Source organism: Pleurodeles waltl, chromosome 4_2, assembly GCF_031143425.1.
Source record: "Pleurodeles waltl isolate 20211129_DDA chromosome 4_2, aPleWal1.hap1.20221129, whole genome shotgun sequence".
NCBI classification, from domain to species: domain Eukaryota; kingdom Metazoa; phylum Chordata; class Amphibia; order Caudata; family Salamandridae; genus Pleurodeles; species Pleurodeles waltl.
The window spans coordinates 176724772-176751304 of record NC_090443.1 but is presented as its reverse complement, the minus strand read 5'-3'; the positions used below and the strand labels follow the sequence as shown (position 1 = coordinate 176751304).

General features: G+C 43.7%; 1 protein-coding gene across 3 annotated transcripts in view; it reads left to right on the top strand.

The window, feature by feature from the left end:
- HDAC7 (histone deacetylase 7) overlaps window positions 1–26533 on the top strand; it is a 531422-nt gene that overhangs the window by 481968 nt on the left and 22921 nt on the right. For all 3 annotated transcript variants that reach the window (XM_069231044.1, XM_069231043.1, XM_069231042.1), the window contains exon 20: window positions 15970–16067. In XM_069231044.1, coding sequence (XP_069087145.1) covers window positions 15970–16067 — 98 coding nt within the window. The remainder of the gene's footprint in view (window positions 1–15969; window positions 16068–26533) is intronic.

The following is a 26533-nucleotide window of genomic DNA, read 5'->3' as shown; positions in this document are numbered from 1 at the left end:
TTGTTGCTTAGCTAAAAAACTTCAAACAGGGTGGTTTACATCCCCACAGGGAAGTAACCATATAGTGGATGATAAAGGGAGTAACCAGTCTATTGCAGAGCTACTCTCTACTTATCACCACTTAGACAATAAAGTCTCAACTGGCCAAGGTTAGCCTTATTGTCCTTCGTTTGGGGGGGGTTGTGTGAGAAGGTAGCCTCTTTCTAGCCTTGTTACCCCCACTTTTGGCCTGTTTGTGAGTGTATGTCAGGGTGTTTGTCACTGTTTTCACTGTCTCACTGGGATCCTGATAGCCAGGCCTCAGTGCTCATAGTGAAAACACTATGTTTTCAGTATGTTTGTTATGTGTCACTGGGATCCTGCTGGTCAGGACCCCAGTGCTCATAGGTTTGTGGCCTATATGTATGTGTCACTGAGACCCTGTCACACAGGGCCCCAGTGCTCATAGGTGTGCATGTATATGTTCCCTGTGTGGTGCCTAACTGTCTCACTGAGGCTCTGCTAACCAGAACCTCAGTGGTTATGCTCTCTCATTACTTTCAAATTGTCACTAACAGGCTAGTGACCAATTTTACCAATTTACATTGGCTTACTGGAACACCCTTATAATTCCCTAGTATATGGTACTGAGGTACCCAGGGTATTGGGGTTCCAGGAGATCCCTATGGGCTGCAGCATTTCTTTTGCCACCCATAGGGAGCTCTGACAATTCTTACACAGGCCTGCCACTGCAGCCTGAGTGAAATAACGTCCACGTTATTTCACAGCCATTTTACACTGCACTTAAGTAACTTATAAGTCACCTATATGTCTAACCTTTACCTGGTAAAGGTTAGGTGCAAAGTTACTTAGTGTGAGGGCACCCTGGCACTAGCCAAGGTGCCCCCACATTGTTCAGAGCCAATTCCCTGAACTTTGTGAGTGCGGGGACACCATTACACGCGTGCACTACATATAGGTCACTACCTATATGTAGCTTCACACTGGTAACTCCGAATATGGCCATGTAACATGTCTATGATCATGGAATTGCCCCCTCTATGCCATCCTGGCATAGTTGGCACAATCCCATGATCCCAGTGGTCTGTAGCACAGACCCTGGTACTGCCAAACTGCCCTTCCTGGGGTTTCACTGCAGCTGCTGCTGCTGCCAACCCCTCAGACAGGCAGCTGCCCTCCTGGGGTCCAGCCAGGCCTGGCCCAGGATGGCAGAACAAAGAACTTCCTCTGAGAGAGGGTGTGACACCCTCTCCCTTTGGAAAATGGTGTGAAGGCAGGGGAGGAGTAGCCTCCCCCAGCCTCTGGAAATGCTTTGTTGGGCACAGATGTGCCCAATTCTGCATAAGCCAGTCTACACCGGTTCAGGGACCCCTTAGCCCCTGCTCTGGCGCGAAACTGGACAAAGGAAAGGGGAGTGACCACTCCCCTGACCTGCACCTCCCCTGGGAGGTGTCCAGAGCTCCTCCAGTGTGCTCCAGACCTCTGCCATCTTGGAAACAGAGGTGCTGCTGGCACACTGGACTGCTCTGAGTGGCCAGTGCCACCAGGTGACGTCAGAGACTCCTGCTGATAGGCTCCTTCAGGTGTTAGTAGCCTATCCTCTCTCCTAAGTAGCCAAACCCTCTTTTCTGGCTATTTAGGGTCTCTGTCTCTGGGGAAACTTTAGATAACGAATGCAAGAGCTCATCCGAGTTCCTCTGCATCTCCCTCTTCACCTTCTGATAAGGAACCGACTGCTGACCGCGCTGGAAGCCTGCAAACCTGCAACATAGTAGCAAAGACGACTACTGCAACTCTGTAACGCTGATCCTGCCGCCTTCTCGACTGTTTTCCTGCTTGTGCATGCTGTGGGGGTAGCCTGCCTCCTCTCTGCACCAGAAGCTCCGAAGAAATCTCCCGTGGGTCGACGGAATCTTCCCCCTGCAACCGCAGGCACCAAAAAGCTGCATCACCGGTCCCTTGGGTCTCCTCTCAGCACGACGAGCGAGGTCCCTCGAATCCAGCGACTCTGTCCAAGTGACCCCCACAGTCCAGTGACTCTTCAGCCCAAGTTTGGTGGAGGTAAGTCCTTGCCTCACCTCGCTGGGCTGCATTGCTGGGAACCGCGTCTTTGCAGCTACTCCGGCCCCTGTGCACTTCCGGCGGAAATCCTTTGTGCACAGCCAAGCCTGGGTCCACGGCACTCTAACCTGCATTGCACGACTTTCTAAGTTGGTCTCCGGCGACGTGGGACTCCTTTGTGCAACTTCGGCGAGCACCGTTTCACGCATCCTCGTAGTGCCTGTTTCTGGCACTTCTCCGGGTGCTACCTGCTTCAGTGAGGGCTCTTTGTCTTGCTCGACGTCCCCTCTCTCTTCAGGTCCAATTTGCGACCTCCTGGTCCCTCCTGGGCCCCAGCAGCGTCCAAAAACGCCAAACGCACGATTTGCGCCTAGCAAGGCTTGTTGGCGTCCTTTCGGCGGGAAAACACTTCTGCACGACTCTCCAAGGCGAGAGGGATCCGTCCACCAAAGGGGAAGTCTCTAGCCCTTTTCGTTCCTGCAGAAACCTCAGCTTCTTCTGTCCAGTCGAAGCTTCTTTGCACCCGCAGCTGGCATTTCCTGGGCATCTGCCCATCTCCGACTTGCTTGTGACTTTTGGACTGGGTCCCCTTGTTCCACAGGTACCCTAGATTGGAAATCCACAGTTGTTGCATTGCTGGTTTGTGTCTTTCCTGCATTATTCCTCTAACACGACTATTTTGTCCTTAGGGGAACTTTAGTGCACTTTGCACTCACTTTTCAGGGTCTTGGGGAGGGTTATTTTTCTAACTCTCACTATTTTCTAATAGTCCCAGCGACCCTCTACAAGGTCACATAGGTTTGGGGTCCATTCGTGGTTCGCATTCCACTTTTGGAGTATATGGTTTGTGTTGCCCCTATCCCTATGTTTCCCCATTGCATCCTATTGTAACTATACATTGTTTGCACTGTTTTCTAAGACTATACTGCATATTTTTGCTATTGTGTATATATATCTTGTGTATATTTCCTATCCTCTCACTGAGGGTACACTCTAAGATACTTTGGCATATTGTCATAAAAATAAAGTACCTTTATTTTTAGTATAACTGTGTATTGTGTTTTCTTATGATATTGTGCATATGACACTAAGTGGTACTGTAGTAGCTTCACACGTCTCCTAGTTCAGCCTAAGCTGCTCTGCTAAGCTACCATTATCTATCAGCCTAAGCTGCTAGACACCCTATACACTAATAAGGGATAACTGGGCCTGGTGCAAGGTGCAAGTACCCCTTGGTACTCACTACAAGCCAGTCCAGCCTCCTACACTCACTCACTGAATTAGACACATCATGTGTAGTGCAATAAAGATGTCGGAGGGCATCTTGAGCACTATACAAAAATATGCAATACAATAAAATACAATATCGCAGTTGCAGCAGTTTCGAGGCTGTTGTGCTTAACTACGTTTTATGTTATTTGGGATCACCATGATTTTGATAGCACTGTATTGTCTTTAGCATGACCTTGCTATTTTGCTGGGGATGGATACCTTCACGCCCAGGGTTGATGTATTTTGTCATAGCATTGAGTCTGTTTCCTGTTACAGTTTGTGATTGTTTACTATTATGGTTTGTGCTGTTATGATCTTGTGTTAGCCTTTTATATATAGTATCTGAACTGTGTTGTATGCAAATTCATTGTCATGTTCATGTGTTCTGTCAAGCATTGTCTGTTATCTACTAGAGACTGTATGTGCACAACAACCTCTAAATACCAGTCTCAGCCACACATATCTGCCCTACCCAGGTGCAGCTCTGGAAAATATGCACCACTATGTATATTGTTCATTATTGCACGTGCTGTTGTGAGTTCATTGATACCCAATTTTATGGCACACCTGAGTGGTTTTGTGTTGGTGTACTAAGTATTGTCTAGTGAGTTCTTTTGAGTGGTTATTTGTTGTTATTCTGAGGGACATACCTTGTGAAAGTGGATATAACAACCTGCATGTTATGTCTGCACTGTGTTAGATGCATGGTTTGATGCTTTTTGTAATGTTTCTTGTGGATGCAGGGTGAAGGTGTGTAGATTCCTTGCCCTATTCTACTTCTTGGAAACACTCTCTTTACCATCTCCTTAAGCAGGTAGGGTCAAAGTCTTAAGGCTCTTGCTTCTCACCCCTTCAGTTGTCGGCTCCAATGCAGTGGAAATTGTATGAACACCATGATCCACATGAACAAAGCATTTTTGCAGTCACAAATTGCCCAATTTGCAGAATTATGTCCTTTGTGATTGCAAAAAAAAATAAAAATTATGTACAAAACCACAAAGTGCAATTTGGTGACAAGTTACCAAATCGCTATTGTTGGGCGTGTCTTGGCCCACCAGCAAGATGGCCGTCACTCTGCTCTGCTGGGCTGGGGGCCTATTTCTTACATTTATCCTTGCAGCGGCCCCTTCTACGTGCTATTTTTAGGGGGGAGCCCTCCGGTTAACCCCCTGAGGCAGCATGCTGTTTTCTCGGCGGCTGCGGCTTTCCCGGGCGCTCCTTGATGGGAGAAGGCCGGCCCGATTACTCGTGGATTGCGCTGTCCCAGGGCCTCGCTGGTTCTTCCGGCGGGCTACCGGGGTGGCGCTCCCAGCTCCGGAGCAGCTGCGGACAGTAGGGGGTGAGCGTCTGCTCGCCCCCGGAGGCCGGATCAGTGGTCGGGTCGGACCGCGGCCTTCTGCGGAGGGTGGCCTTGATTGGGGCGGGGCCAGTGCTACGCTCCGGTGCCTGCGTCCGCGGCCTTTGCGGCTGAAGAGGGGCCCTTGTGGGCTGGTTGGCCGCGGCGGTGGCGTCTCGTGGGTGCTGTGCGGATCCTAGGTAGCGGGTCTGTTTCTCTCCGGTGGAAGTGGTGCCTGGCAGCAACGTGCGGAGTTGGGTGCCCGATCCCCGCAGATAGTGATTCTAATGGGGGCCTGAGTCTCTCCTGTACAGAACCTTGCCACACGTGGAGGTGGATTGGTGCAGCTGCTGCAGCTGGGCAGGTGGTGCACTGATTTCCCTAGCTGGGGGGCCCTTCGGCGGGCGGGTCGGTCTGCGGGCCTTTGGTGGTGCTGTGGGAGCTGCTGGATTGGGCTTGGCGCTGGAGCTATACCCTGCGTGCTGATTCCGGACCTATGGCGTGGGGTCGGTTGCTGGATGTGGCTTAGGGACGGGGGCTGGTCCCTGGTTTCCCGGGATCGGCTCCGCTGGGCCGGCATACCTGGAGATATATTCCTAAGGGACTGCTGACCTGATCTGGCAGACGGGGACTCCCTGTAGACGGCTGAGATTTGTGGAGTGGCGGTGACTGGGCCTGGTGTGCCTCTCATTCTTTTCGTGGTGCTGATCTGTGCTGCTGCACTGGTGGGAGCTGTTGGCATTCCTTGGCTGGTTGCCTTCTTTGTCTTCTGCGGTCCTGCTTGAGGTCTGCTGGTGGGGCCCCAGACTGCTGGACTCTATTGCGGCAAGGATGGGCAAGGCGGGGCAGAAACAGGCGAAACTCACCTTTGATGGAGGTAGGAAGAAGGGTGGACGGCCTTGTTCCCATTCGGAAGAGACGTCGGCAGAGGAGGGGGCTTCGGACGCCTCGGTCAAGGCTATATTTCTCGCTTGACTTAAAGAATAGCCTCGCTGGTATCGATGCCAAGCTTGACCATCTGACGGAACATCTGGACCGGATCAGGGCTAGGGTGGATGATAACGACTCCCGGTTCGACCAGATAGAGGATCAGCGACGTGAAGATGAGGAACATCTGCTGTGCATGGAGCGTGTATTGGAAGTGATTCGCAGCAAGAATGAGGACCGAGCGGCACGGTCGCGCCGCATTAACATTTGCATAGTTGGCCTTCCGGAGTCCGCTGCGATGGGAAGGAAGGAAGATTTTGTGGAGTCAATGCTGTCTGACCTTTTCCCTGATGAGCTCTCCAGGTTGCTGGTGGTTAGAGGGCCCACAGGTCGTTGGGTCCTCGACCGCCGCATGGCACCCCTCTGCGGCATATCATTGTTCGACTGTTAAACTACTGCGACAGAGACACAGTTCTCCGACTGGCGAGGGAGCGGCGACCAATAATTTACAAAAACTCTGAATGGAGCCTCTTCCCTGATTACACCCCGGGAGGGCAGGCTGCGCGCAGGGCCTTTCTTCCGATCAACAACACTCTCAGCCAGACAGATGCAAGATATTCTCTTATCTACCCCGCGAAGCTGAGAGTGCAACATGGGGGTAAATTGCATTTCTTCACGGACCCGAAATTGGCAGCCAAGTTTGCCAAAACAGTTCCTAAAAAGGTGGCATCGGGGGAGCCGGAGGCTTCTGGAGCTGAGAGAGATGCATTAAGTGACAATGACTAGAATGGTGGGGCGGAGATGAACTCTGCTCTTTCTCTGGTGACTACATGGGGGCTCCCTGTTACTGGGTTAATTGCTTCTTTTGGCTGCTCTGATGTATGATTTATTCAAGGGCCCTTTGCCCCCTTCCTCCCCTATCTTACGTGGGCAGGTGGGATGGATGGCCTGGCGCGTGCCCCTTGGATGAGTCCTTTTGCCACGGTTGGGATTCTAGTTCTGTAGGGGGGGTGGATTCTCTGCTTTGACCCAATTGGGGGTCTGCGTGGGAGGGTGGAGTGGGGGGGCCTGGTTTTGGTTTACTATTCTTGTTCTTCTCTCTTTCACTATATACTTCTGCACATATATGGTGGGCGATTGTCATGAGGTGCTGTGGTGGGGCCGTATATTTGATTGGAAGATGCGATGGTGTGTGGAGATGTGACACTGGTGCGCTGTCTTACTTGGAATGTGCGTGGTTTGAATGACGGGCGCAAGGTGCGGCTATTGTCTGCTTATGTGAAGCGGCAGGAGATTGATATCTGCAAGCTGCACGAGACCCACTTAGTGGCCTCGACTCAAAATTGGTTGAAATCGGGCTGAATTGGTGAGTATCACGGAGTGGTGTTCTTGCACTATGCGAGAGGGGTTTCTATTCTGCTGCAGAAGAGACTGCAGTGGCGCACTCACAGAGTGTAGACCCCAAAGGCCGATATGTCATGATGAGTGGAATGCTGTTAGACAGATCTTGCAGGCTTGTTTCTGCCTATGGTCCCAATACCAACGACCCTGAATTTTTCCGAGAAGTGTGGCGGCTGATTGAGTCGCTGGGAAGCGGCACCTTGATTTGGGGAGGGGATTTCAATGTCATTCTGTATCCTGGATTGGACCACGAGAGCCTGGCTAGAGTACAGCACGGTGCTGCTGCTAAAGCCCTGTCGTCTGTTATGACTGAGGGGTCCCTGTTGGATCTATGGTGGGTGAGGCACGGGGATACTAGAGAGGGCACCTGCGTTAATTATGCTCATAATAGCTGGTCTCGTATTGATCGCTAGTTGGGCACGAGGGATGTGGTGCTTTGGACGCGGTCAGTTGAGCACATGGTGTGCACTTTGTCAGATTACCCGCCGATCAAGTTAGTGCTGGCGGTGCCGGGAGGGCCGGGGCGTGCGTATGCGTGGCATCTGCCGCATGGAGCATTGCGAGATCAGGTGTTCCCGGGAGGAAGTTCGAGAGGTCATTATTCACTATTTCGCTGAGAATTGTGGGTCGGTGAGTTCTGCTGGTACCTTGTGGGAGGCATTCAAGGTGGTAATTCGTAGGGTATGCCTCTCTAAACAGCACGGTGTTCTGAAGTCCCTGCTGCGGGACTTGGCTGATTTGGAGGCGCAGATAGAACTGGAAGGGCGCCTGGTTGTTGACTGGTCTGGGGATATGCTCTCAGCTTTACGAAGAACTGTCACACAATATGAGGAGGCCTCTCTGCGCGAGATCTGCTTTCTGGGGAAACCTGCCAAGGCAAGAAGAAACGGGGAAGGTGACAGGGAAGGACGCACACTTGCGAGTATGCTACAAAGGCCATGGGCTAGTAACTATATTGTCAAGCTGAATGACGCGTCTGGTGGGCATGTGGCGGGGTCAGATGGCGCCCTGTGGGTCTTTACTGACTTTTTTGCAGAAATGTACGTGGAGTCACCTGGTCTGGACGCAGAGGCCACGCAGGACTACTTTTCCGAGATCAGCTTACTTTGGTTTGATGACTCGCATAGGTCCTACCTAGACGTCCCCTTTTCTGTTGAAGATGTCAAAATGGCGATTCGTAGTTTTCCAGGGGATAGGTCTCCCGGACTTGACGGTCTCACCCCGTCCTTTTATAAAGAATATGCGGACATTGTAGCACCTCGCTTGTTGGAGGTGTACGCAGAATCTATGGAGACTGGGGTTCTCCCCGCCTCCTTGCGTGAGGCCCTGATTGTCACAATTCTAAAGCCTGGCAAGGATCTGTGTAGCTGTGACTTGTATCGACCACTCTCTATGATTAATATTGATAACAAAATCTTGGCGAAGATGATAGTGGCGAGATTGCAGCCCTTGCTCCCGAAGATGGTCTTGCCCGACCAGTCTGGGTTTGTTCCTGGTCGGTCTACGGCGTATAATCTTCACACGTTTTTCGCTGTCGCGAATACAATTGAGGCGGAGGATAATGCAGCAGCGTTTTTTTTAGATGCCACCAAAGCTTTCGATTCTCTGGAGTGGCAGTATATGTTTGCGTTGCTAGCTAGAGTGGGGATGAGCGCTAGATTTGTGCAATTGATCCGCTTGCTGTACTCAGAGCCTACTGCTTGGCTGCGAGTGAATGGGATTGTTTCCGGTCCATTCCGGGTGGCTTGGGGGATCTCGACAGGGCTGCCCTCTGTCTCCGCTGCTTTTTGCGATTGCCATGGAGCCCCTGGCGGCGAGGCTGAGACGACAACATAACCATCGTGGACTGGCATTTCGCCACCACCCTATATTGATATCCATGTACGCTGATTACATTGTATTGAATGTGCGTGAGCCGAGTGATCATCTTGATATCCTGCTTGATGAGATAGTACGGTTTGGTGCCTTCTCCGGGATTACGATTAACTGGTCTAAATCTGTGGCGATACCTCTTTCTGTGGGAACGCCGCGATTTTCTTCCAGATACCCTATAGGGTGGGCTGATGGACCAGTGAGATACCAGGGCATTTGGCTAAGTGGAGAGGTAGAGACACTATGGTCTGCTAACTATGGAAGGGCAATGGCGTGGGTGGAGGACAAGGTGGAGGCCTGGCGTTCGTTGGCGCTCTCACTCACTGGACGCATTGCAAATGGTGGTGCTTCCCAAATTTGTATACTTGTTTGTGAATTTACCTCTTATTCTTACAGCTAGTTTTTTCCAGAGACTCCGCTCTGTGTTGATACGGTTGGCCATGGCGGGCGGACAGCCCAGAGTCTCTTGGGACAAGTTGACACTCGAGTTTCAGTTGGGTGGTCTTTCTGCTCCGGACTTGGAGCTTTACTATCACTGTGCACAGGCTCACTACGCACATTTCTGGATATGCCCTATCTGATCTCTACCGCATCTTGCGCCTGAGAGTGATGCGGTGTGGCCGATCGGATTGTTACGGATGATCGGGAACCTTTCCCGTCCTGGGCTGCTTTGCTGCGCCGGGCTGGTGTGCGTGAGCCATACGCCCCTTTGGTGCCGGAACTTGATGTTGCAGATGAGCGGATGCACCGGGACGCATTTGAAACATTTGAAAAAAATTCACTTTATATAAAAGCAGTCTCAGACATGGTGGTCTGACTATCCAAAAATCCGCTTGACCACTGGCATTGGAGAGTCTTAATTGATCAAGTTGAACTATTTTTAATGCTTACTATTTTTAATACTTACTGGGCGATCAAGCTATTTTTAATACTTACTCATCCCTTCTGGCTAGTTGATACTGAACAGGTGTTCTGTTCAGATGAAAAGTGGAGGGGCAATAAAAGATGCTTTTACATCTTGTTCTCATGTCACATTTGCTCTGTGTTCACAGACAGAGGTTAAAAGTCCTTTTTTCTTACAATAAATGTTTCTTCTGATTGCAGAGTTCCAGGACTTTGTTAGGTGAACTGTGTGACCTGATGCTTAGAATGTAAAATAAAAGGATATAGGGTGTCAGGGTTTTCCTAACACACAACATTTAAATGACTAAGGGGGTTATTCCAACTTTGGAGGAGGTGTTAATCCGGCCCAAAAGTGACGGTAAAGTGACGGATATACCACCAGCCGTATTACGAGTTCCATAGGATATAATGGACTCGTAATACGGCTGGTGGTAAATCCCTCACTTTTCCGTCACTTTTGGGATGGATTAACACCTCCTCCAAAATTGGAATAACCCCCTAAGTCAACTATGCAAACATTTCAAAATATATTTCAGTAGCTGTGAAAGCCCATTTTTAAATTTCTGTGTGATGAAAAATATTTTAATGGGATGAAAACAAAGCAGAATACTTTACATGTTGATGTGCAAAGGATATGTTTTCTGAAGCCCAATTTTCACAGATTGTTAATACACTATATAGTTTTATCAGTAAAGCTGCAAGTTAGAGGATAGGTTTTTGGCGTTTGTTGGAAAGTTACTGTGTGTAGATGAAAATATGTTACCACATCATGGTTTAGTAATATATTTGTTAACATTGAGTGTTGAAACAAACTGAGAAACACTCCTGCCCTGACGGCAATGTTGTTAGTAAACTAAAAGAAGCCCTAGGTTATATGTGCTCGACCTCATGGGTATGTGGGCTAGATTCTTGTGATGCATGCAGCAAACATAAGTCTACCTAATCAAACAAAAGAGGATTTTTAGTACTGCAGAAATGCTGAGCTCACATATTTGCAGATGCAATCAAATGTGAGAATTAGGATAAAGGCGACTCCGTAAACTATTTGCCTAGGATCACACACTTTGAGACCCATTTACGGGTCAAGTACATTACAGTTAGGTTGAGTAGATTATTTAAGTTACTCGACCTGCAGGTCTAGTAACATTTTTATGATTTTCTGAGCCCTGCCAGAGATGGCTGCAATTCCTAGTAGGTTGCAATTTGCGACCTACCTCATTAAAATTCATGAGGTCGGTCGAATTGTGACCCACTAGGAATACCGACCTATTCGTACATAGATCAGTTTGCAAATTACCACACTGGTCACAAATACATTTCACAAATGTAGGCCAGTTTTCTGTGGTCAGTGTTATGTACATCTGGCCCATAACTTCAGACTAGTGCTACGTACATCTGGCCTATAACTTCAGACACTTTCATAGTATTTTATTTCTGAGTGGCGTTCAGTAGGGCACACTGAGGATTCTAACTGCCCAATGCCATGCAGTCAATAGAAATCAAGGGGTAAAAGGGGCTAAATGATTAACAGTCTCTAACTCATGAGGCCCTTGTCTTGTACGAATTACTTATTTAAGTGTTCAGCACCACTTCAAAATAGTGTCTGTGCAGTACTCAGAGTGGGTGCTTGAAAATATCTCTACATTGGAGGCTTTGTTCAATGTAAATGTATTTGTTCATTTATGTTTTGTACTTATTGTCTGTTTTATATAGTGTAGAGCTGCTCATTTAGTGGTCTGCGGTCTGTGGCATGGCTGCTAATCTAGACCTTAGGTGAAATGTTTTTTTCATTCAATCTATGACCACATGTTTACTCCAAGTTAGAGGCAGTTCATTCTCTCATATTTTATTTGACTACTGAAACAATGTACTGTTCTGAATTGGTCTCCAGCAGCTGGAGCCCTAAATGAAATACCTAATTTCTAACAGAGGGCATTTTTTTTAAATTAGTTTGTGGGGAGTGATTTTTATTTCAGTGTTCAGATATATTTATATATTTAAAAAAAGTTATTTATAATTTTCGAAAGAGCAAACAAAAAGTAATGCAGTACAATCAAAAAACACAGTGACATGCAGATAGCAGCCCAGCAAGAGTTAAGGTATATTTAATCATGCTGAGTTGTAATTTTTCATTTTGTATTTTAATTTTCAGTGTCAGGTTTTAGTTCCAAAAACCGTTGTTGTTTGTGTTTAGATTTTCCTTTTTGATTTTGTGTTTTGATTTTCTTTTTTCATATTTAGTTATTTTCTAATGTCACATTTTTCGTTCTTTATATCAGTGTTTAATTTTATAAATTGGGGTTCACCAAATGGCGTTGGGTTTATTATGCAATGCTGTACTTTGATTTAATTTCGGTTTCTTTTTTTTTGTGCTGTTTGTTTTTAAATTTAGGGTGTTATGGAAATTTTTTAAAAATAATGCCTTGCAGTCGTTGGGGCCTAGAAATGTTATTCAGAAGGATTAGCTTTGAATTCTACTTTTCCGATCTTATTCTTTGATTTTATAGCAGGTTTTCAGTGTTGTGTGCTAGCTTTAGTCATACCCTTGCTTCTTTGGCATCTCTGTATTACAATTCGGGTTTCTTTGTTTGATTGTAGTGTTTAGTATACATGAATAATTTTCATCTTTGCAGTGCAATTTTATTTAGTTAATTTTAGTTTGGAGTACTTGTGTGTTTGTTTTGTTTGATATTTTCTCCAATTACATGAATACATATGTACCCTTCTGCTGCACAAATTGAAGTTCATCTTCCTTTGTTGGAATTTGATTTTTCCATTTGGAATATATATTTTCAGTGTAACATTTCAGTTTGTAGCAAGCAGTTTACGTTTGCTTTTAAAAAGTTAGCTCTAATATCTATCTATTTATCTATTTTTATATATAAACACAAATATACATACAGACACCTAAAATATTTAAGACAATTTATTTCAAGTATGGTTAAATCTTCTAATCGAACAGGTGACCTACAAAACCAAAATTATCACACAATCACTAGTTTGCACAAGTATTTGTACAGTGCAACTCAATTTAGCTATGCATGTAGGCCTTTAATATAATAGGTAAGTTGACAATATCTTTGCATCACATTGTGTCATGCGACTACCTGTTTAAAACTTTAGTCAATGAGGGCTTATACTTCTGGAAGCAAAAACAACATGCCTACACCATGATAGCATGCCATTACATTCAACTTGAATTTGATTGTAATGTGGTAATTTAACACATTTTAAAATCTGCATTTTGGACTCTTTATGAAAATTCAAGGAAAATCTAGCAAATTACTTTGCTGTTTATTTAGACATTTTGTGAAGCATCACACCTCACATAGACCACCACATAATTCAGAAAAAACAAATGATATTTCTGGCACTATGAAGTTGCGAGGTCTGGCATTCCAAAAATAGAAATATAGTAAAGTTGTACATTTTTATATTAACAGAAAACAAAGCTGTGAAGGCTTGTACATATTGCTATCCGAGGTTTTTAATAATTCTGTTATTAACCCTTACAAAAGTACAATATAACAATTCATGGATGTTAATTCACCAAAATGCCAAGGGTAGCAGAAAGTGACATCACATGCCTTTTGACCTTTTCCTTTTCTCTCTCTATCTTTCCCACATAAACACTCCTACTGGCAAGCATGCACACGATATACATTTAAAAGCATTTGTTTTACTTACCTCAGCTGCTAGGGGAGGTCATATTCCATCTAATTGTACTTTATTTTTATTACACTAATTGTGAATAATGTAATATTATTGACTATTAGTGTGATACAAAAATGCTGGAAAAAACAAGGAGATTAGAGCACCAGCCGAGCTGCAACTGTGTTTCTGGCACAGATTTTGCCACCTCTGAGGCCAGGGGTCGCAAAGGCAGTGCCAGGGGTAGGAAGGGGCAAGCCAATGAAGCCCATGTAGCAATTGTATTTCTTACTCTGTTATTTCCTCGAAAAATCTTGGTTGGTAAGCACAAGTGCTTTAGTTATCAGTGAAGTATATTATTAATTTAATCTCTAGGAGATAAGCCTTAGGTACCCACTGAAAGCAGCACATTAGCTCAGAGGTCCCTACATTGTCTGCTCAAGCTCATTTCAGTGCACTTGTGCTGGCAGGCATGTCGCACGGATTGTCAGAAGCATGCCGACACTATGCAGTGGGGAAATGATGTAAACTGAAACCACGAGGCATTTCCATTTCAACTGTGCCGCACTTCTCATTTTTGTTGGAAACCTGGATTCCACTATTTTGTTTACCGAGCCACTCATTTGAAAACATTCCTGTGTTGGGAACACATCCTTGGTCCAAAAAGCTTCTACTTCTGTTCATTTAGCTTTAAAATGAGAAATACCACTGTCCAACTTCAGACCATCCTTCTATAAATCTATGCTAGTCGCTAAGGTCCCACTTCTTTATTCCTCATTATCTTTTCCTTTGCGTAATAGTGTACCTGTTTTCGGGTAAGATGTGTTGTTCATCGTCCTGAATGTAAATTCATAAGTAAGGTTGGGGGGGCTAAACAAAACAGCTATCCCCAGAACACAGGGATCTTTGTCGATGGACCAGGGGATGCGACAGAAGATCTGCCTAGTTAGCAATGTCCATTCTGCACTTCAGAAGGCAAACATCCACATCAGGCGAAGGAGCAAGGAGTTACTACTACTTGGCGTTAGGTTCTCAGTTTTCTTTCTAGCTGCATCTGAAAAACATGGGGGACACTGGGGGCTTGATGGGGTTTGGTTCTCACAAGATTTTTTAAATACGGGCATCAAGATTGATTAACATGGCTGTGCACTCTGTGGTCAGAGTTGTGGTAGAGATGTACAGCGGAAAGGTGTACTTTTCATTAGTGCACATTTTGTGGCGGTCTCCGAAAGTCTGCATAACAATTCACAGCCTTCAGAGCGTCATTTACAATTCACTTGATTTATTTCCAATGTAACTGTTTTTGTCAAATTCCAAATGCCCTTTTTGCAGATGTCACGTACAGTGGTCAGTATGTAGTGCACAGACACTAGAGCCAACGGTGAAAAACGTGAGGAGATTTAGATACCGGTCACTCCCAACAATACCAAAACAGCCCTCACAGAGGTCTTATTGCAAACACTTTTTCAACACTGCACTCCCACATGGTGTAGCATGCTACCCAGGCAATAAGGCAGTGCAAAGACTGAGGCCCATATTTATATATTTTTTTGCGCCGCATTTGCGTCATTGTGCGCAAACTTACAAAATATAATTGTATTTTGTAAGTTTGCACCGCTTTTGCGGCCCATGGGCCAGATTGTTTCAACAAATGTCTACCTCTGTTGGTCAAGCCTGGATTCCTCACAAATGAGAACTACTAACTTTGCTTTGTTGACTGCACCTCCTGGATATTCATTTCATTAGCATACTAACTAAGGCACAAGTGATTGCTGACAATCAGCTTGTTGCAATTACTATTTAGTTTGTTACTGATGCTCAGCTAGTTAATAGCACTTAGCTTGATACTAAGGCCTTCATTACAAATAAGTGACCTGGAATTAAGGGGTAATCCCTGATTTGACATTACTGTTACGAAGGTCATTGCCAGTACCAGCTCCAAGCATAATCAGGGAATTAAGAGTTGATCCAACATAGACCCTCATGTAATGTGGAAGTTGATGGTACAGCACTGATGTCCACTTGTCAGTGTGCAATCCTTTTGCTTTTACCGGGTTAACTCATGTAGTTACTCCTGTGGTACTCTCACACCCAGGAATTTTGTGATGCCCTATGTGGAGTTTCTGGGAGCACATCATGTACTCAGCTTGTTGCTAGATTTAAGCACATTACTAGCACTCCGCATGTTAATAGCACCACGTTTCCTGCAAACCGCGCTCAGATCGTTGTATTAGACTTCATAATGTTCTACTCGCTCTCAGTTTGGTGCTAGAGCTAAGCTTGTTAGTAGAACACAAACTGTTCTTGCTAGGGGTCATTTTGTTCCTAGTACACCTAGTCGTCCCTCTGGTCTTTGTTTTCAGGTGCTGAGTTTATTGTTTCTACAGCTTGTTGCAACTGTTAAATTTTTTACTGATGCCCCTTCTGTTCTTGCTAGTTCCCACGATGTTGATCGGAGTGATCAGTGTATTGGCCCCAACTGAGCTATGTACCACAACTTCTTCCTGCACCTTAATGGCCTAATTTTATTTTTTATTTTTCTCTAGGTTGGATCCGGCATTGGTGAAGGATTTAATGTGAACGTAGCCTGGGCTGGCGGCTTAGATCCCCCCATGGGTGATCCAGAATACCTGGCTGCTTTCAGGTACATTTTCTACTGCAGAACCATCACAGTTTCTCTTTAATGTTTTTTTTCTTCTATTTTTGCCCTGCTTTCCTACTTTTCTTTCTTACATTTCAAGTATTTTAATTATCTTCCTCCCCATATGTATTTGTTTCTTTTTCTTTTCATTTTCCCGCTCGATCATTTCTATACAGCATCTTGAAACTTCTCCTCTGCATTCCATCGTGCTTCTTGATTTACTTTGTATTCTTAATTGCTAATTGCTTCTGTCGTTTTGTTATTTTTCTTTAATCAACTTACCCAATTACTTATTTTCTTATTTCGATTTTGTTTATACAATTTTTTCCCTATTAATTGACCTCAATGTTCCTTTCACTTTTTCTGTTCTCATTTTGTTATGACGCCGGTTCTCCCTACATTCATCATTCCTATTTGTGTTTGTATTACTTTTTCTTTTTGCTCCATTGCCCCACTTTCAATGCACATTCACTTTACTTCATTCTTAGTTGTTTTTTCCTTTTTCCCATGTGTTTTGGTTGTGTTGAATTTCAAAATCATTCTTCATGCTTTCTCCTTTTATTTGCTCTTTGTTCATTTCTTACTTTTCTCTTGTGTCCTATCCATTTTCTTACTGTTTACATAACACAATTATTCCTTCCACTTGTTTAATTTTTTGCTTTCTCATTCATTTTCCGGTTCCACTTTACTTCCCATCGTTCAATTTGTATTGCCTATTCTGACCTTTGTCTTCATCGTTTGTTGTTAGCTAGTGACTGCTTTTGTCAATCACTTCCTGGCTGCCTCTTTCAGTTGCTATTTACTTTCTTTACTTCCTTGTGTTTCTCTGTCTCTCTCTCTCTCTTTCTCATGCGGCATAAAGGTCCAAAGCTATTATGATCGTAACCTAGGAATCCTGACAGCAGCGCTATTCTTATCCAATGCACAAAGATAGTGGGTCCAGGTAAGGTTCTGTCAGCGCCCTTGGGGTGTTATGCATGCATCACGTGGAGTAGACTGCTGAGTGGCACAGTCTGCAATTCCTTACGGTGGGGATTCCTTCTGAGAATGATTTACATAATAAGTCTGATATTGGCATTTGGTGTCCTCACGAACCATGGACTTATTGGGTAGTCACATGCGTCATAGCTGAGCATTTAAACATCGCAAAGGGAAAACAGATGGCTCTTGCCTTCAGACTGCCTGCATATTTTCGTTGTAAACCCTGTCTGACGACCAGACCTGAAATGAGTAGAATGACATTTAGCTTCCTCTCCCACCATGACCCCTGAATTTAACCAGCACCAGTGCAAAAGGTTCATGAGGATCTCCTAGGAATCCGGAGACCACGTTTATAGTTCTTATTCTCTATTCAAGGAAAAAAGTATGACCTTCAGCACCTGGCATCCCTTTCGAGGATTATTTTACTTGGAAGCAAAGTCAAGTAGATGATCCCCGCCACACAACTCTGGATAAACTTCAGACACTTTCGTAGTATTTTATTTCTGAGTGGCGTTCAGTAGGGCACACTGGGGATTCAAACTGCCCAATGCCATGCAGTCAAGAGAAATCAAGGGGTAAAAGGGCAAAGGTCAGAAAAGCGTTGACAATAAGAAAAGGGTTCACAGAAGGAAAGAAAATAATGGGTCATAAGATGAAGGTCTGAAGATGGAATATATGTAATGACACATGCAACTTCCTCTTTATCAACGTAGTCTTGGCTGTCTTCAGATACTTTTCATCTATCTTGCGGCTCTCTCACTTTTTGTCCTTCTTGCTTTACTTTTCTGGTTGTTTAAAATTTCTCTGAAATGTACCGAGCAGGCAAAAAAAAGAAAGGTGTGTGTGTGTCTGTGGCCCCACTATATCTGCATTTATTCCATTCTGGAGAAAGACTGAAATGGCCCAAGAGAGCGCCACAATTGCTGGGCCCGGGCGTGGCTAGCAGCTGGTGAAGCCTTGCCGACTTTGAAGTGTAGGATGGTCTGACCCCAGATATACATTAAGAATTGGACTGTTCCTTAATGTATAAGAACCCTGTTGTGCTCAACTACTTCCGGACGCTAGTCTCCTCAGCACAGTAGTATAAAAAGTTTCCTTCGCACTCTTTATTTCCTGCAGTGTGGCACTGCAGCTGCTATGGACTTTGGTCCTTTGTAGTTCCCGCATTGCACATCAGGGCCAGATGTAACTGCAGCTTCTTCTTTTATATAAACCACTTGACAGTTCACTAGTCGGCACTGCCGCTCTCAAAATTCAAAACTTTCTAAAAGGATTTGTACACTTAAAAACATGATTTCTGTTTTGCGATAGGTTTCTTTTTGGAAAAAGGTTGTACTCCAACACATACAGTTTATTTGGGACTCTTTGCTGAAGTCGTTTTGGAGACATGCATGATCAAAATCTAAAAAAAATTAAAACTTGTATTTCTGATCTTTCCTTTCCATCAACATTTTATAAACGGCAGCACCAACCTTGGCCAAAATTGTGCCCAGAGCGAAAAATCGTTTAAAAATGTTAATTTCTAGAAACTTTGTTGCTGTGCTTTCAAAGCTTTCATTTGCATTTGCACGGTAGTAAGATCTGGTCCTATTCTGAAATTTGTGACTAACAGATTATTGGAAGAGTTTTAGTTTTATACGTAATTCATTTACCATTGTGTTTTATTTTAGTCAAATACAAAATTGTTACATCACAATTTTACAATATTGAAATGGACTACAAAGTGTATTTTATGAAAATGGAACATTGCTTAAATGCTAATATGAAGTGATTAGATTTTTATCTATTCCAACTCAGGATTTCATGGCAAATAATAATTGCCACACCTATCCAGTGTGCCAGTTTTTCTACTTTAACTTGCCATGCCCTTCCGGCATGGTCTCCAATTGTATTCAGGCTTGGCCTTTTCTGTTGCGGCCTGCCCCTCACCTTTTTAAATCAATTTTGTTATTTCAGTCTTCATCACTTCTGCCTCGAAGCAATTGTACTCTTCCTATCGGTTTTGTCAGTATGTATGTGGGCAAAAGTGGCTAATGTAATCTTTTCAGGGCCACTGACGCTCTCCGAGGATCACATTATCTCCTAATAGTGCTCCTCTACTAAAAAAATAACTTCCTCCTGTGATGTCTTTTTAATGTTAAATCTTTATTATTTAGGGTATTTAGCCATTGGATTTACTTCCAACCAATTCACCCCCACACCTCTTCTATTAGGCATCATCTTCCGTGGAAGTGTCAAAATTTCTTACTTGGGACATGGGTTCTGCTATATCATACAATTTGAATAAGTATAATTAAATCCACATATAAACTGTCTCGTGTGAACCACGTAGGCTGTAATCCACTATATTTTCTAAATGTATAAGGTCTCCAGTGCTAGGTTTGTGCTCCATATCGTCCTCACCACACAAAAAGGAAACACACCACGTGAAGCATTCCAGCATAACCGGATGTCAGACACACCTGCAGTACTGAAGGTCCATTTTTAATCCGATTTAGCATTGAATGGTTAATCTGCTTTTGATTTATATGCAGGCTTGAATGGTCCGGTGGCTGACATCTGGCCAGCGGATGGGTTCAATGCATATGTGTTTTATCTGAAAAACCTCCTAAGCAGTGCGTGCAATTGATTTTGAAGCTGACAAAACTAAGACTTAGATTTTGTTCAATGCCTCTCCCACAGCTATATCCAATCTTGTGTAATTGTATCAGTTCAAGAACTAAGAAATAGATATTAATAAAAAATAAAAAAAACACCTCTCCCGTTCACTTTAATTTTTGTGTGTGTCTGAATCTGCCAAGACATTTGCAGTTGTAGCTGTACAAGTTTATAAATCAGGATTGATAAACTTCGACCAAGTCACATAAAATAATTGACTGTGCTTCCTAAATGTCTTCATAAAATTGGCAGGACAGTTTCCTTTCTGCAGGAGGGCACTTAGTGTATGTCACTGGCTTCTAACCACTTTTTGTGTTGTATGGATCCTCCAGTGCACCGTGGCTTTTCATGCCTAGGAGAAGCTGGGCTGTGACAATGAATGTTGGCACGGGTAGTCTACCTTCCTTTTTGTGCTACATAAGTAGCAATAACACTGTTCAGTTTCATATTTTCAATGTTTTGTATTTTTTAATGAACTATATAGGAAATGTGTTTATTTTCATCACTTTTCTGTTTATTTCACAAGGTGTTTTAACACTTTAGAGTTGAATTTAGAAAGGATCCCTAAAAACAAAGGGATGTCACTATTTCACATTATTTCAGCTTTCGTCACTGAAATATTGAAGTATCAAGAATAAGGGGCTGGTTTTGATTTCGGCCGATGGGTAACTCTGTCACAACGGTGACGAATATCTCGTCCACCAAAATTTAAATGCTATTATTTCCTATGGGATTTATATTTTGGTGAACGGGATAATCGTCACCGTTGTGATGGAGTAACCCATACGCCAAAATCTAAATCACACCCTAAGTTAGAACTCCTGCCTCTGACATTCCTGCACCAATGATGCAGCATGAGAGTAAAAAGATGAAAGTGTAAAGTTCAAGGCACGTGTCTCACCAGTCGCCGTTTCAATGCTTAGGTGACAAAAGCAATAGCCTAAGGTGCTTCCCTCCCTTTTCCCACCTCCCCTGCAAGAAAATATGAAAGTAAAGTGAAAACGAAGAAAGCATTGCAATTGTCAACCTCCTGAGTTATTTTTTTTATAAAATCAACTCCTCAAAACTAAAAACAAACAAAAAGGTTTAAAATGATGTGTATATATATATTATTGTTATTTTACAAAGGAGTGCAATACTCCTTCATTTTTCTTTTTCCTTCCACAATCATATTGCCATGTGTTACCACATCTCTCCTGTCACCCCCTTCAAACAGAATTCTGTAGAATCTAAAGACCGAACAAGCATGTCGTCTGAACAGCCACCATCCCTGGTATCAACTGGGGGGCCTGCTTGCCTCGTGAGAGAGATAACTTAGGGCCAAGTAAGACCCAATTTAGAGATAGCTAGAAAGGGTATTCTATCACAAGGTCAATGGAGTACTCTGTCTGCTAAACTTTTGCTGTGACCGCCTCATTTAAAGGCAGGATGACCTAACTTTTCCATCAGTGCAGCTCCCTTAACTAAACTGATGGAAATTTCTCTGACAGCCAGAGTAGGGGACTGTTGGAGTCAGGGTATTTATACTTCACTCCTTTTTTAGGGTGAAACGTGTAATGTCATTTTCTTCCTATGCTCCACCGTCAGGAAGAAACTGCTACTGAGGAATAAACTCCCCCCTTCCCCACCCACTCACCCTGAGAGAAAACTCTCAGGGTTTGGGGTCATTAGTGTTTGTTTTTTAAAACAAACTTCCACTTTTGGAGTTTGTTTTTCAAAAACAAAAAATGTTATAGGTTTTATGGACAGCCATCAAAACCGTCGGTGGCCATCCACAAAGATTTGTGCTGTGAAGGGAACCACCGTGACCCCAAAGCCTTTCAAGGTACAGAGATGACCACTGGGCTAGCAGTCATGTCTAAATTTTGCAGACGGTAGGCTGTCGGGATGGCGGTGGTAATGGCCTCTGCCACTACGAGGGATAAATATGACCCTTATTCTCGCTCTTTTGAGGGAACATTCAGACTGCAGTTTGTAAACCTGGCCCTTTTAATGAGTTGTAACTTTACAATGAAGATTCACTTAACACATCCAGAGGTGATACCATTAACAATGGGCTGTATACAGAAATAGTTCTTCTGTCGAACCTCAAAGGGACCAATTCAGCTTTCTTGTCTCAGGAAGAAGGATCTGCTTCTAATAATCAACTGAAATTAATCTGACCCTTGGTGTGATATATACACAAAAATGGAGGTGCTACATTTTAGGAAATGAAAAAATATAATTCATGAATAATGGGTATTAGTCTCATCAAAGGGTAAAAGCAAGCTTTTAGGCCATTTGTTCTGGTTTATCCTATCAGACGCTTAGAATGTTCCCTCCCTGGCCGAGGTGCAGAACGCCTGCCCCTGCAGTGAACAGTGCCTAGGTCTTCCACTTTAGGGAGAAAGTTGCCTACAAGGGGAGCGAATTGAAGGGGGGTTATGACAGAGTTGGCAACAACATCAAGGGAAAGGCTAAGGGAAGGAGGGAATTAAAACCAGATCCCTGCTAGGGCTTTGAACTTAAAAGACGTTTTTTCCCATTTTTTTATTTCATTTCAGAACTAGAAAAGTAAGCTGTTGGTGATTCTCTTCTTTTCAGAGCTAATATACAAAACAATCTCAAAAACTGTCAAAGTGGGGGCCAAGTAGCCATTCCATTGGTTCTGCACAGGAGCTGCTGCTGTCATCTAAAGCAGTCGAGAGACCTGCAAAACATGGATGCATTCAGATGACACGTACCTTGAGAGAAGTAGATGTTCGTGGCAGCTGTGAGTCCAACTTTCCACAGCTGGCTGCAGGGATTTATTATTGTACAATTTTTTTTTGTTTAATGGTATCCATTCCCCATGCTTTGCAGCACATGTGGTTTGATTTTAACATAAAAGAAATCTCAAAATAGGTCTTTATTTTTGTAGAAACTTGATTTCCACTAGGATTTCCCGGCCAGCCTCGGTAGCTTGTCTGTTTGCAGGCATTTCTTTGGCTATACCTTGGTTCCCTAAGGCTGATGGCCAGTCTCTCCTCTGTATAGGGCTAATGGTGGACAGGCCTTCTAAAATACTATGCGGTGCCTCTGGAAAGCCACACATGCAGTGCTTGACAAGACAGACCCCACCCAAGTCCTATCATCCTTTTAGATGGGAATTTGATTTCCTTACTTGTATTTCATTGTTTTCAATTTGCGAAATTGTTTCATCTGTTTCTAAATGAAAGCATCTTTACAAATTATTTAAATTATAACAAAATATTATCTCCATGCCCCACTGTTTAAATGCAGTCACACAGTCATGGCATCATAGATTATGTTGACTTGAATGGTTCTCAAAGGTATAATACATCAGCAGCAGAAGTGCGTTATGTTGTGGACACCAAAACCGCTGAGTGGACATTTTAATACAGTGTCAATGGTATGTAATGTTAGATGTCACCCAGAGAAAACATTATTTTCAAACAAAATGTTAGGTTGAGATTAAATCCAATAACTAGAGTGTAATGGCAATACCAGAAATCTCAGGTGGTTTTGTTTTCTGAGGTGGAATGCCATCATTGGCTTTGTTAACATGCTGAGGCAATGCCATGCTAATTACCAAAATGTAAGTATCACACTTTGAAGAATTTTATGTTTACTTTATAGCATGGGGATGATGCTGTATATTGGCTCAGAGCACTTCAAATCATTTTAGGTGTACTGAAATACAAAAAATGGCAAAATCCAGAAAAAAAGAATTGCAATACGCAGAGAAAACATCGCACATACAGGATTCCTAAGTCTGTTATCATATTGTAGATCATTCAACTTACAGGCTACCAAGTCAGCTCTTTACCCACTTGAAGTTACACTCAAATGCCTTTGTTGGTCTTTAAGCTTTCCCTGGCTATCTCTGTGCCTTATCTCAGAACACTTCTTGTTGTCCCTCGTTTCCCATAAATACTAAAACATATGATGGTTTTGCACACCTGACATACAATGTCTTCCAATGCTTCCTGCAGCCAGGCAAGGAGAAGCTACTTCATCCTAATTGATTTTAGCAACCTGTGTTCTCCTCACCTACACAGCAAATCACTGATCGTGGACCAACTCAGTTGGTTGCGCCCCTTCTAGCCCAGCCCAGTAGGCTTGGGAAGCATTCTGGTGAAGCCAGAAATCACAGCCGATCTGCTCCATTCTCTAGCAGTATGGCTGACAACGTGAAATAACTAAATCAAATGGTCTCTGGCCCTGCCCACACAATTAGGCATAGTCTTCACACCATTTGTGCCCATCGCAACCTCATCGCAGTCAGCCACAAATATGTAACATAGATTGATCAGGCTACAGTTCAGTTTAGCTTGCATATATCCACTCCTTCAGCAAAGCCTACTGTCAAAATGTGAAAAAAATGTCACAGTCTGGACAAAACTGATTGTTCCACTTTCAATTTTCAACTTAAGTCTTTGTTGCTTAAGAAAATTAGAATGCCATTTCAACTGTGTGATTTTTGGCTAGCTTCCATTCTACGAAGCATTATGCCACAAAAACAAGTGTAACCTCTCATCAGTGCCAGAAAGCTGGAGGGGTGACACCAGGGTTAAATCTCTCAGTTCTAACAAAATATCTTTGCAAAGGCATTTGAAAATTACTAAGCATCGCAATGGCAAACTGCCATTTGAGAGTCACTTTGGAGTCTATCACGTTTTGGCCAGAAAGGAAAAACAACTTTATTTCTCCTGTTACATCCATGAGGCCACCTGTCAGACCAGGGAACTCGAAAGGTAATCAGGAAAATCTCAAAACATGTATTCTCCACCTTTAAAATCACCCACAACTGACAACTTAACAATTAAACTCCAGAGCTTTTGAATGGTATATTGAAGCAAAAACTAAGGAGGGCCACCAGCTCAGCACACATAAGTTCTCAGCCTCTCAACTCATTCCTTAACTGAGTCTGCATTCCTTCAACCCCTCTCCACACTGACTTTGCCAACATCTCAAAAGCCCTTTGTACATCCGAGAAAACGTAGCTTTGTTGAGATCCTGATGTTCTAAGGCACCTTCGTCAACAACCCAGCTGCCGTCTTGGCCTGGGTGATCACCAACCACTGCCTTGATCTGCCCAAATACCAAAATAACTCACAACTGTTTCCATCAAACAAATTATGGAAAAATGCCTCAAACCCAATGTCATCTCTAATTAGCATCCTACTTACAATGGACCAATTGAAACGAGCTTCTTATGCACAGCTGTCAGCATACATTGAAGAAAAAGATCTCTCTGACATCAACAGGATTCTGCCTTGGGCAGAGCACAGAATCTACACTTATTCGCAACAAGGGTTGAGGTCAGATTTACAGTGGACGCCAGCTAAGAGGGAGTACATCTGCTTCTGGACCTTTGAGCCTCCTTTGATTGGGCCCTCCATTCTATTCTGTTCCAGAGACTCACATCTACAGTGATAAAATACGTCATCCTTCATTACTTTCACATAAAACGTTCCCCATTCTTCCTCTGCCTTCCATCTGCTCTAAGCCCTTAACCTCAACACCTGGAGCTCCACACTGATTTACTTTCACCCATGTTGAACAGTCATACCTTATTTTTTTATTTGAGACATTTTGTTTAAAAAAAACAAAGCCATGACAATAAGTCCACTGTACATTTCTGTCACAGTATATGAAATGCGTTGAATGCTGACAGCAATCACAATAAAATACAGCAGGGTTAACAAGTATAGATAAGTCACAACTCGACTGAACATAAATGGTTAGGTTAAGTGAGTACATATCTAATGGGCGGATGAGCTGCAGTTCTCTGTGGAACCGAGGTGACCAGTATTATATAACAGAAGCAAACAATAGTATCTATATACCATGTCATGGCAGGAGGGGAAATAAGTAGCAAGGAGAAAAGAATTCCCAAAAAGAGTGTGGGGAGAGAATAGGTAAAGAAAGAGAAGGAGAGGGGAAGCAACTACACTACATCAGGCCAGCAGGACCACCAGCAGTTATAGTTGGTGAACTTGGCAGGCGTAGCAAGCAACAGACGCACTCTATGATTAGGAGCCTGTTAATCAAAGGGTGTACCTGTGGAAGGTTGCTTTCCTGTAGATATCTATCAAAGGCATCCCAGAGGTATCTGGTGCCTGAAGCGCTGTGTAGTTTAGCATACAGGATATTATTCGCTCCTCTAACGGAGCACAGTAAATTCCACCATTTTTCAAAGAAATTCTCTGAGGTTAGTTTCCAGTCTGAAAATATCATTTTATTGCCTAGGGACAGAAGAAGGTCAGTCAGCATCGAGGTCTGGTGAGTCAGGTCCGTTGCTTGAGGATTTGCATGCAAGCACCAGGCAGCAGTTAGGAGAACGATCTCAAGTGTTTTACTAGTTATTTTGTAAATCAGTGACTGTATGTTAATCCATAGTGGACGGGCCATCTTACGTGTGTAAAACATATGCTTTAGGTTCCCTGTCTCCTCACCACATCTCCAGCAAGTATTAGATGTACTTATCCCAATCCTGTGGAGTCTTGAAGGAGTCCAGTATGTTTTATGAATTGACCAGAATCTGAATTGCACTAGAAATAGAGTATTTTTTGCAAAAAAGGGAGATTGCCATATTTTCTTCAATCGGTGTCTGGGATGTTCGTGTTTCACAGAGAATGTGAGTAGGTTTCCCATTTCAAGGTAAGTGACCTTAGCACATAACACTTTAGAGACTCTAGAAGTATATATATGCGCAATTCAGATTGACCTTTTCTCTCGAAATTACCTAACAAGCTAGGTAGCTCAGACGGGTGTGGAGACTTCAATTTACCAACAGCACTTTTCAACCTCAGAAGTTTAAAAAAATCAATGTCTGATACTTCGAA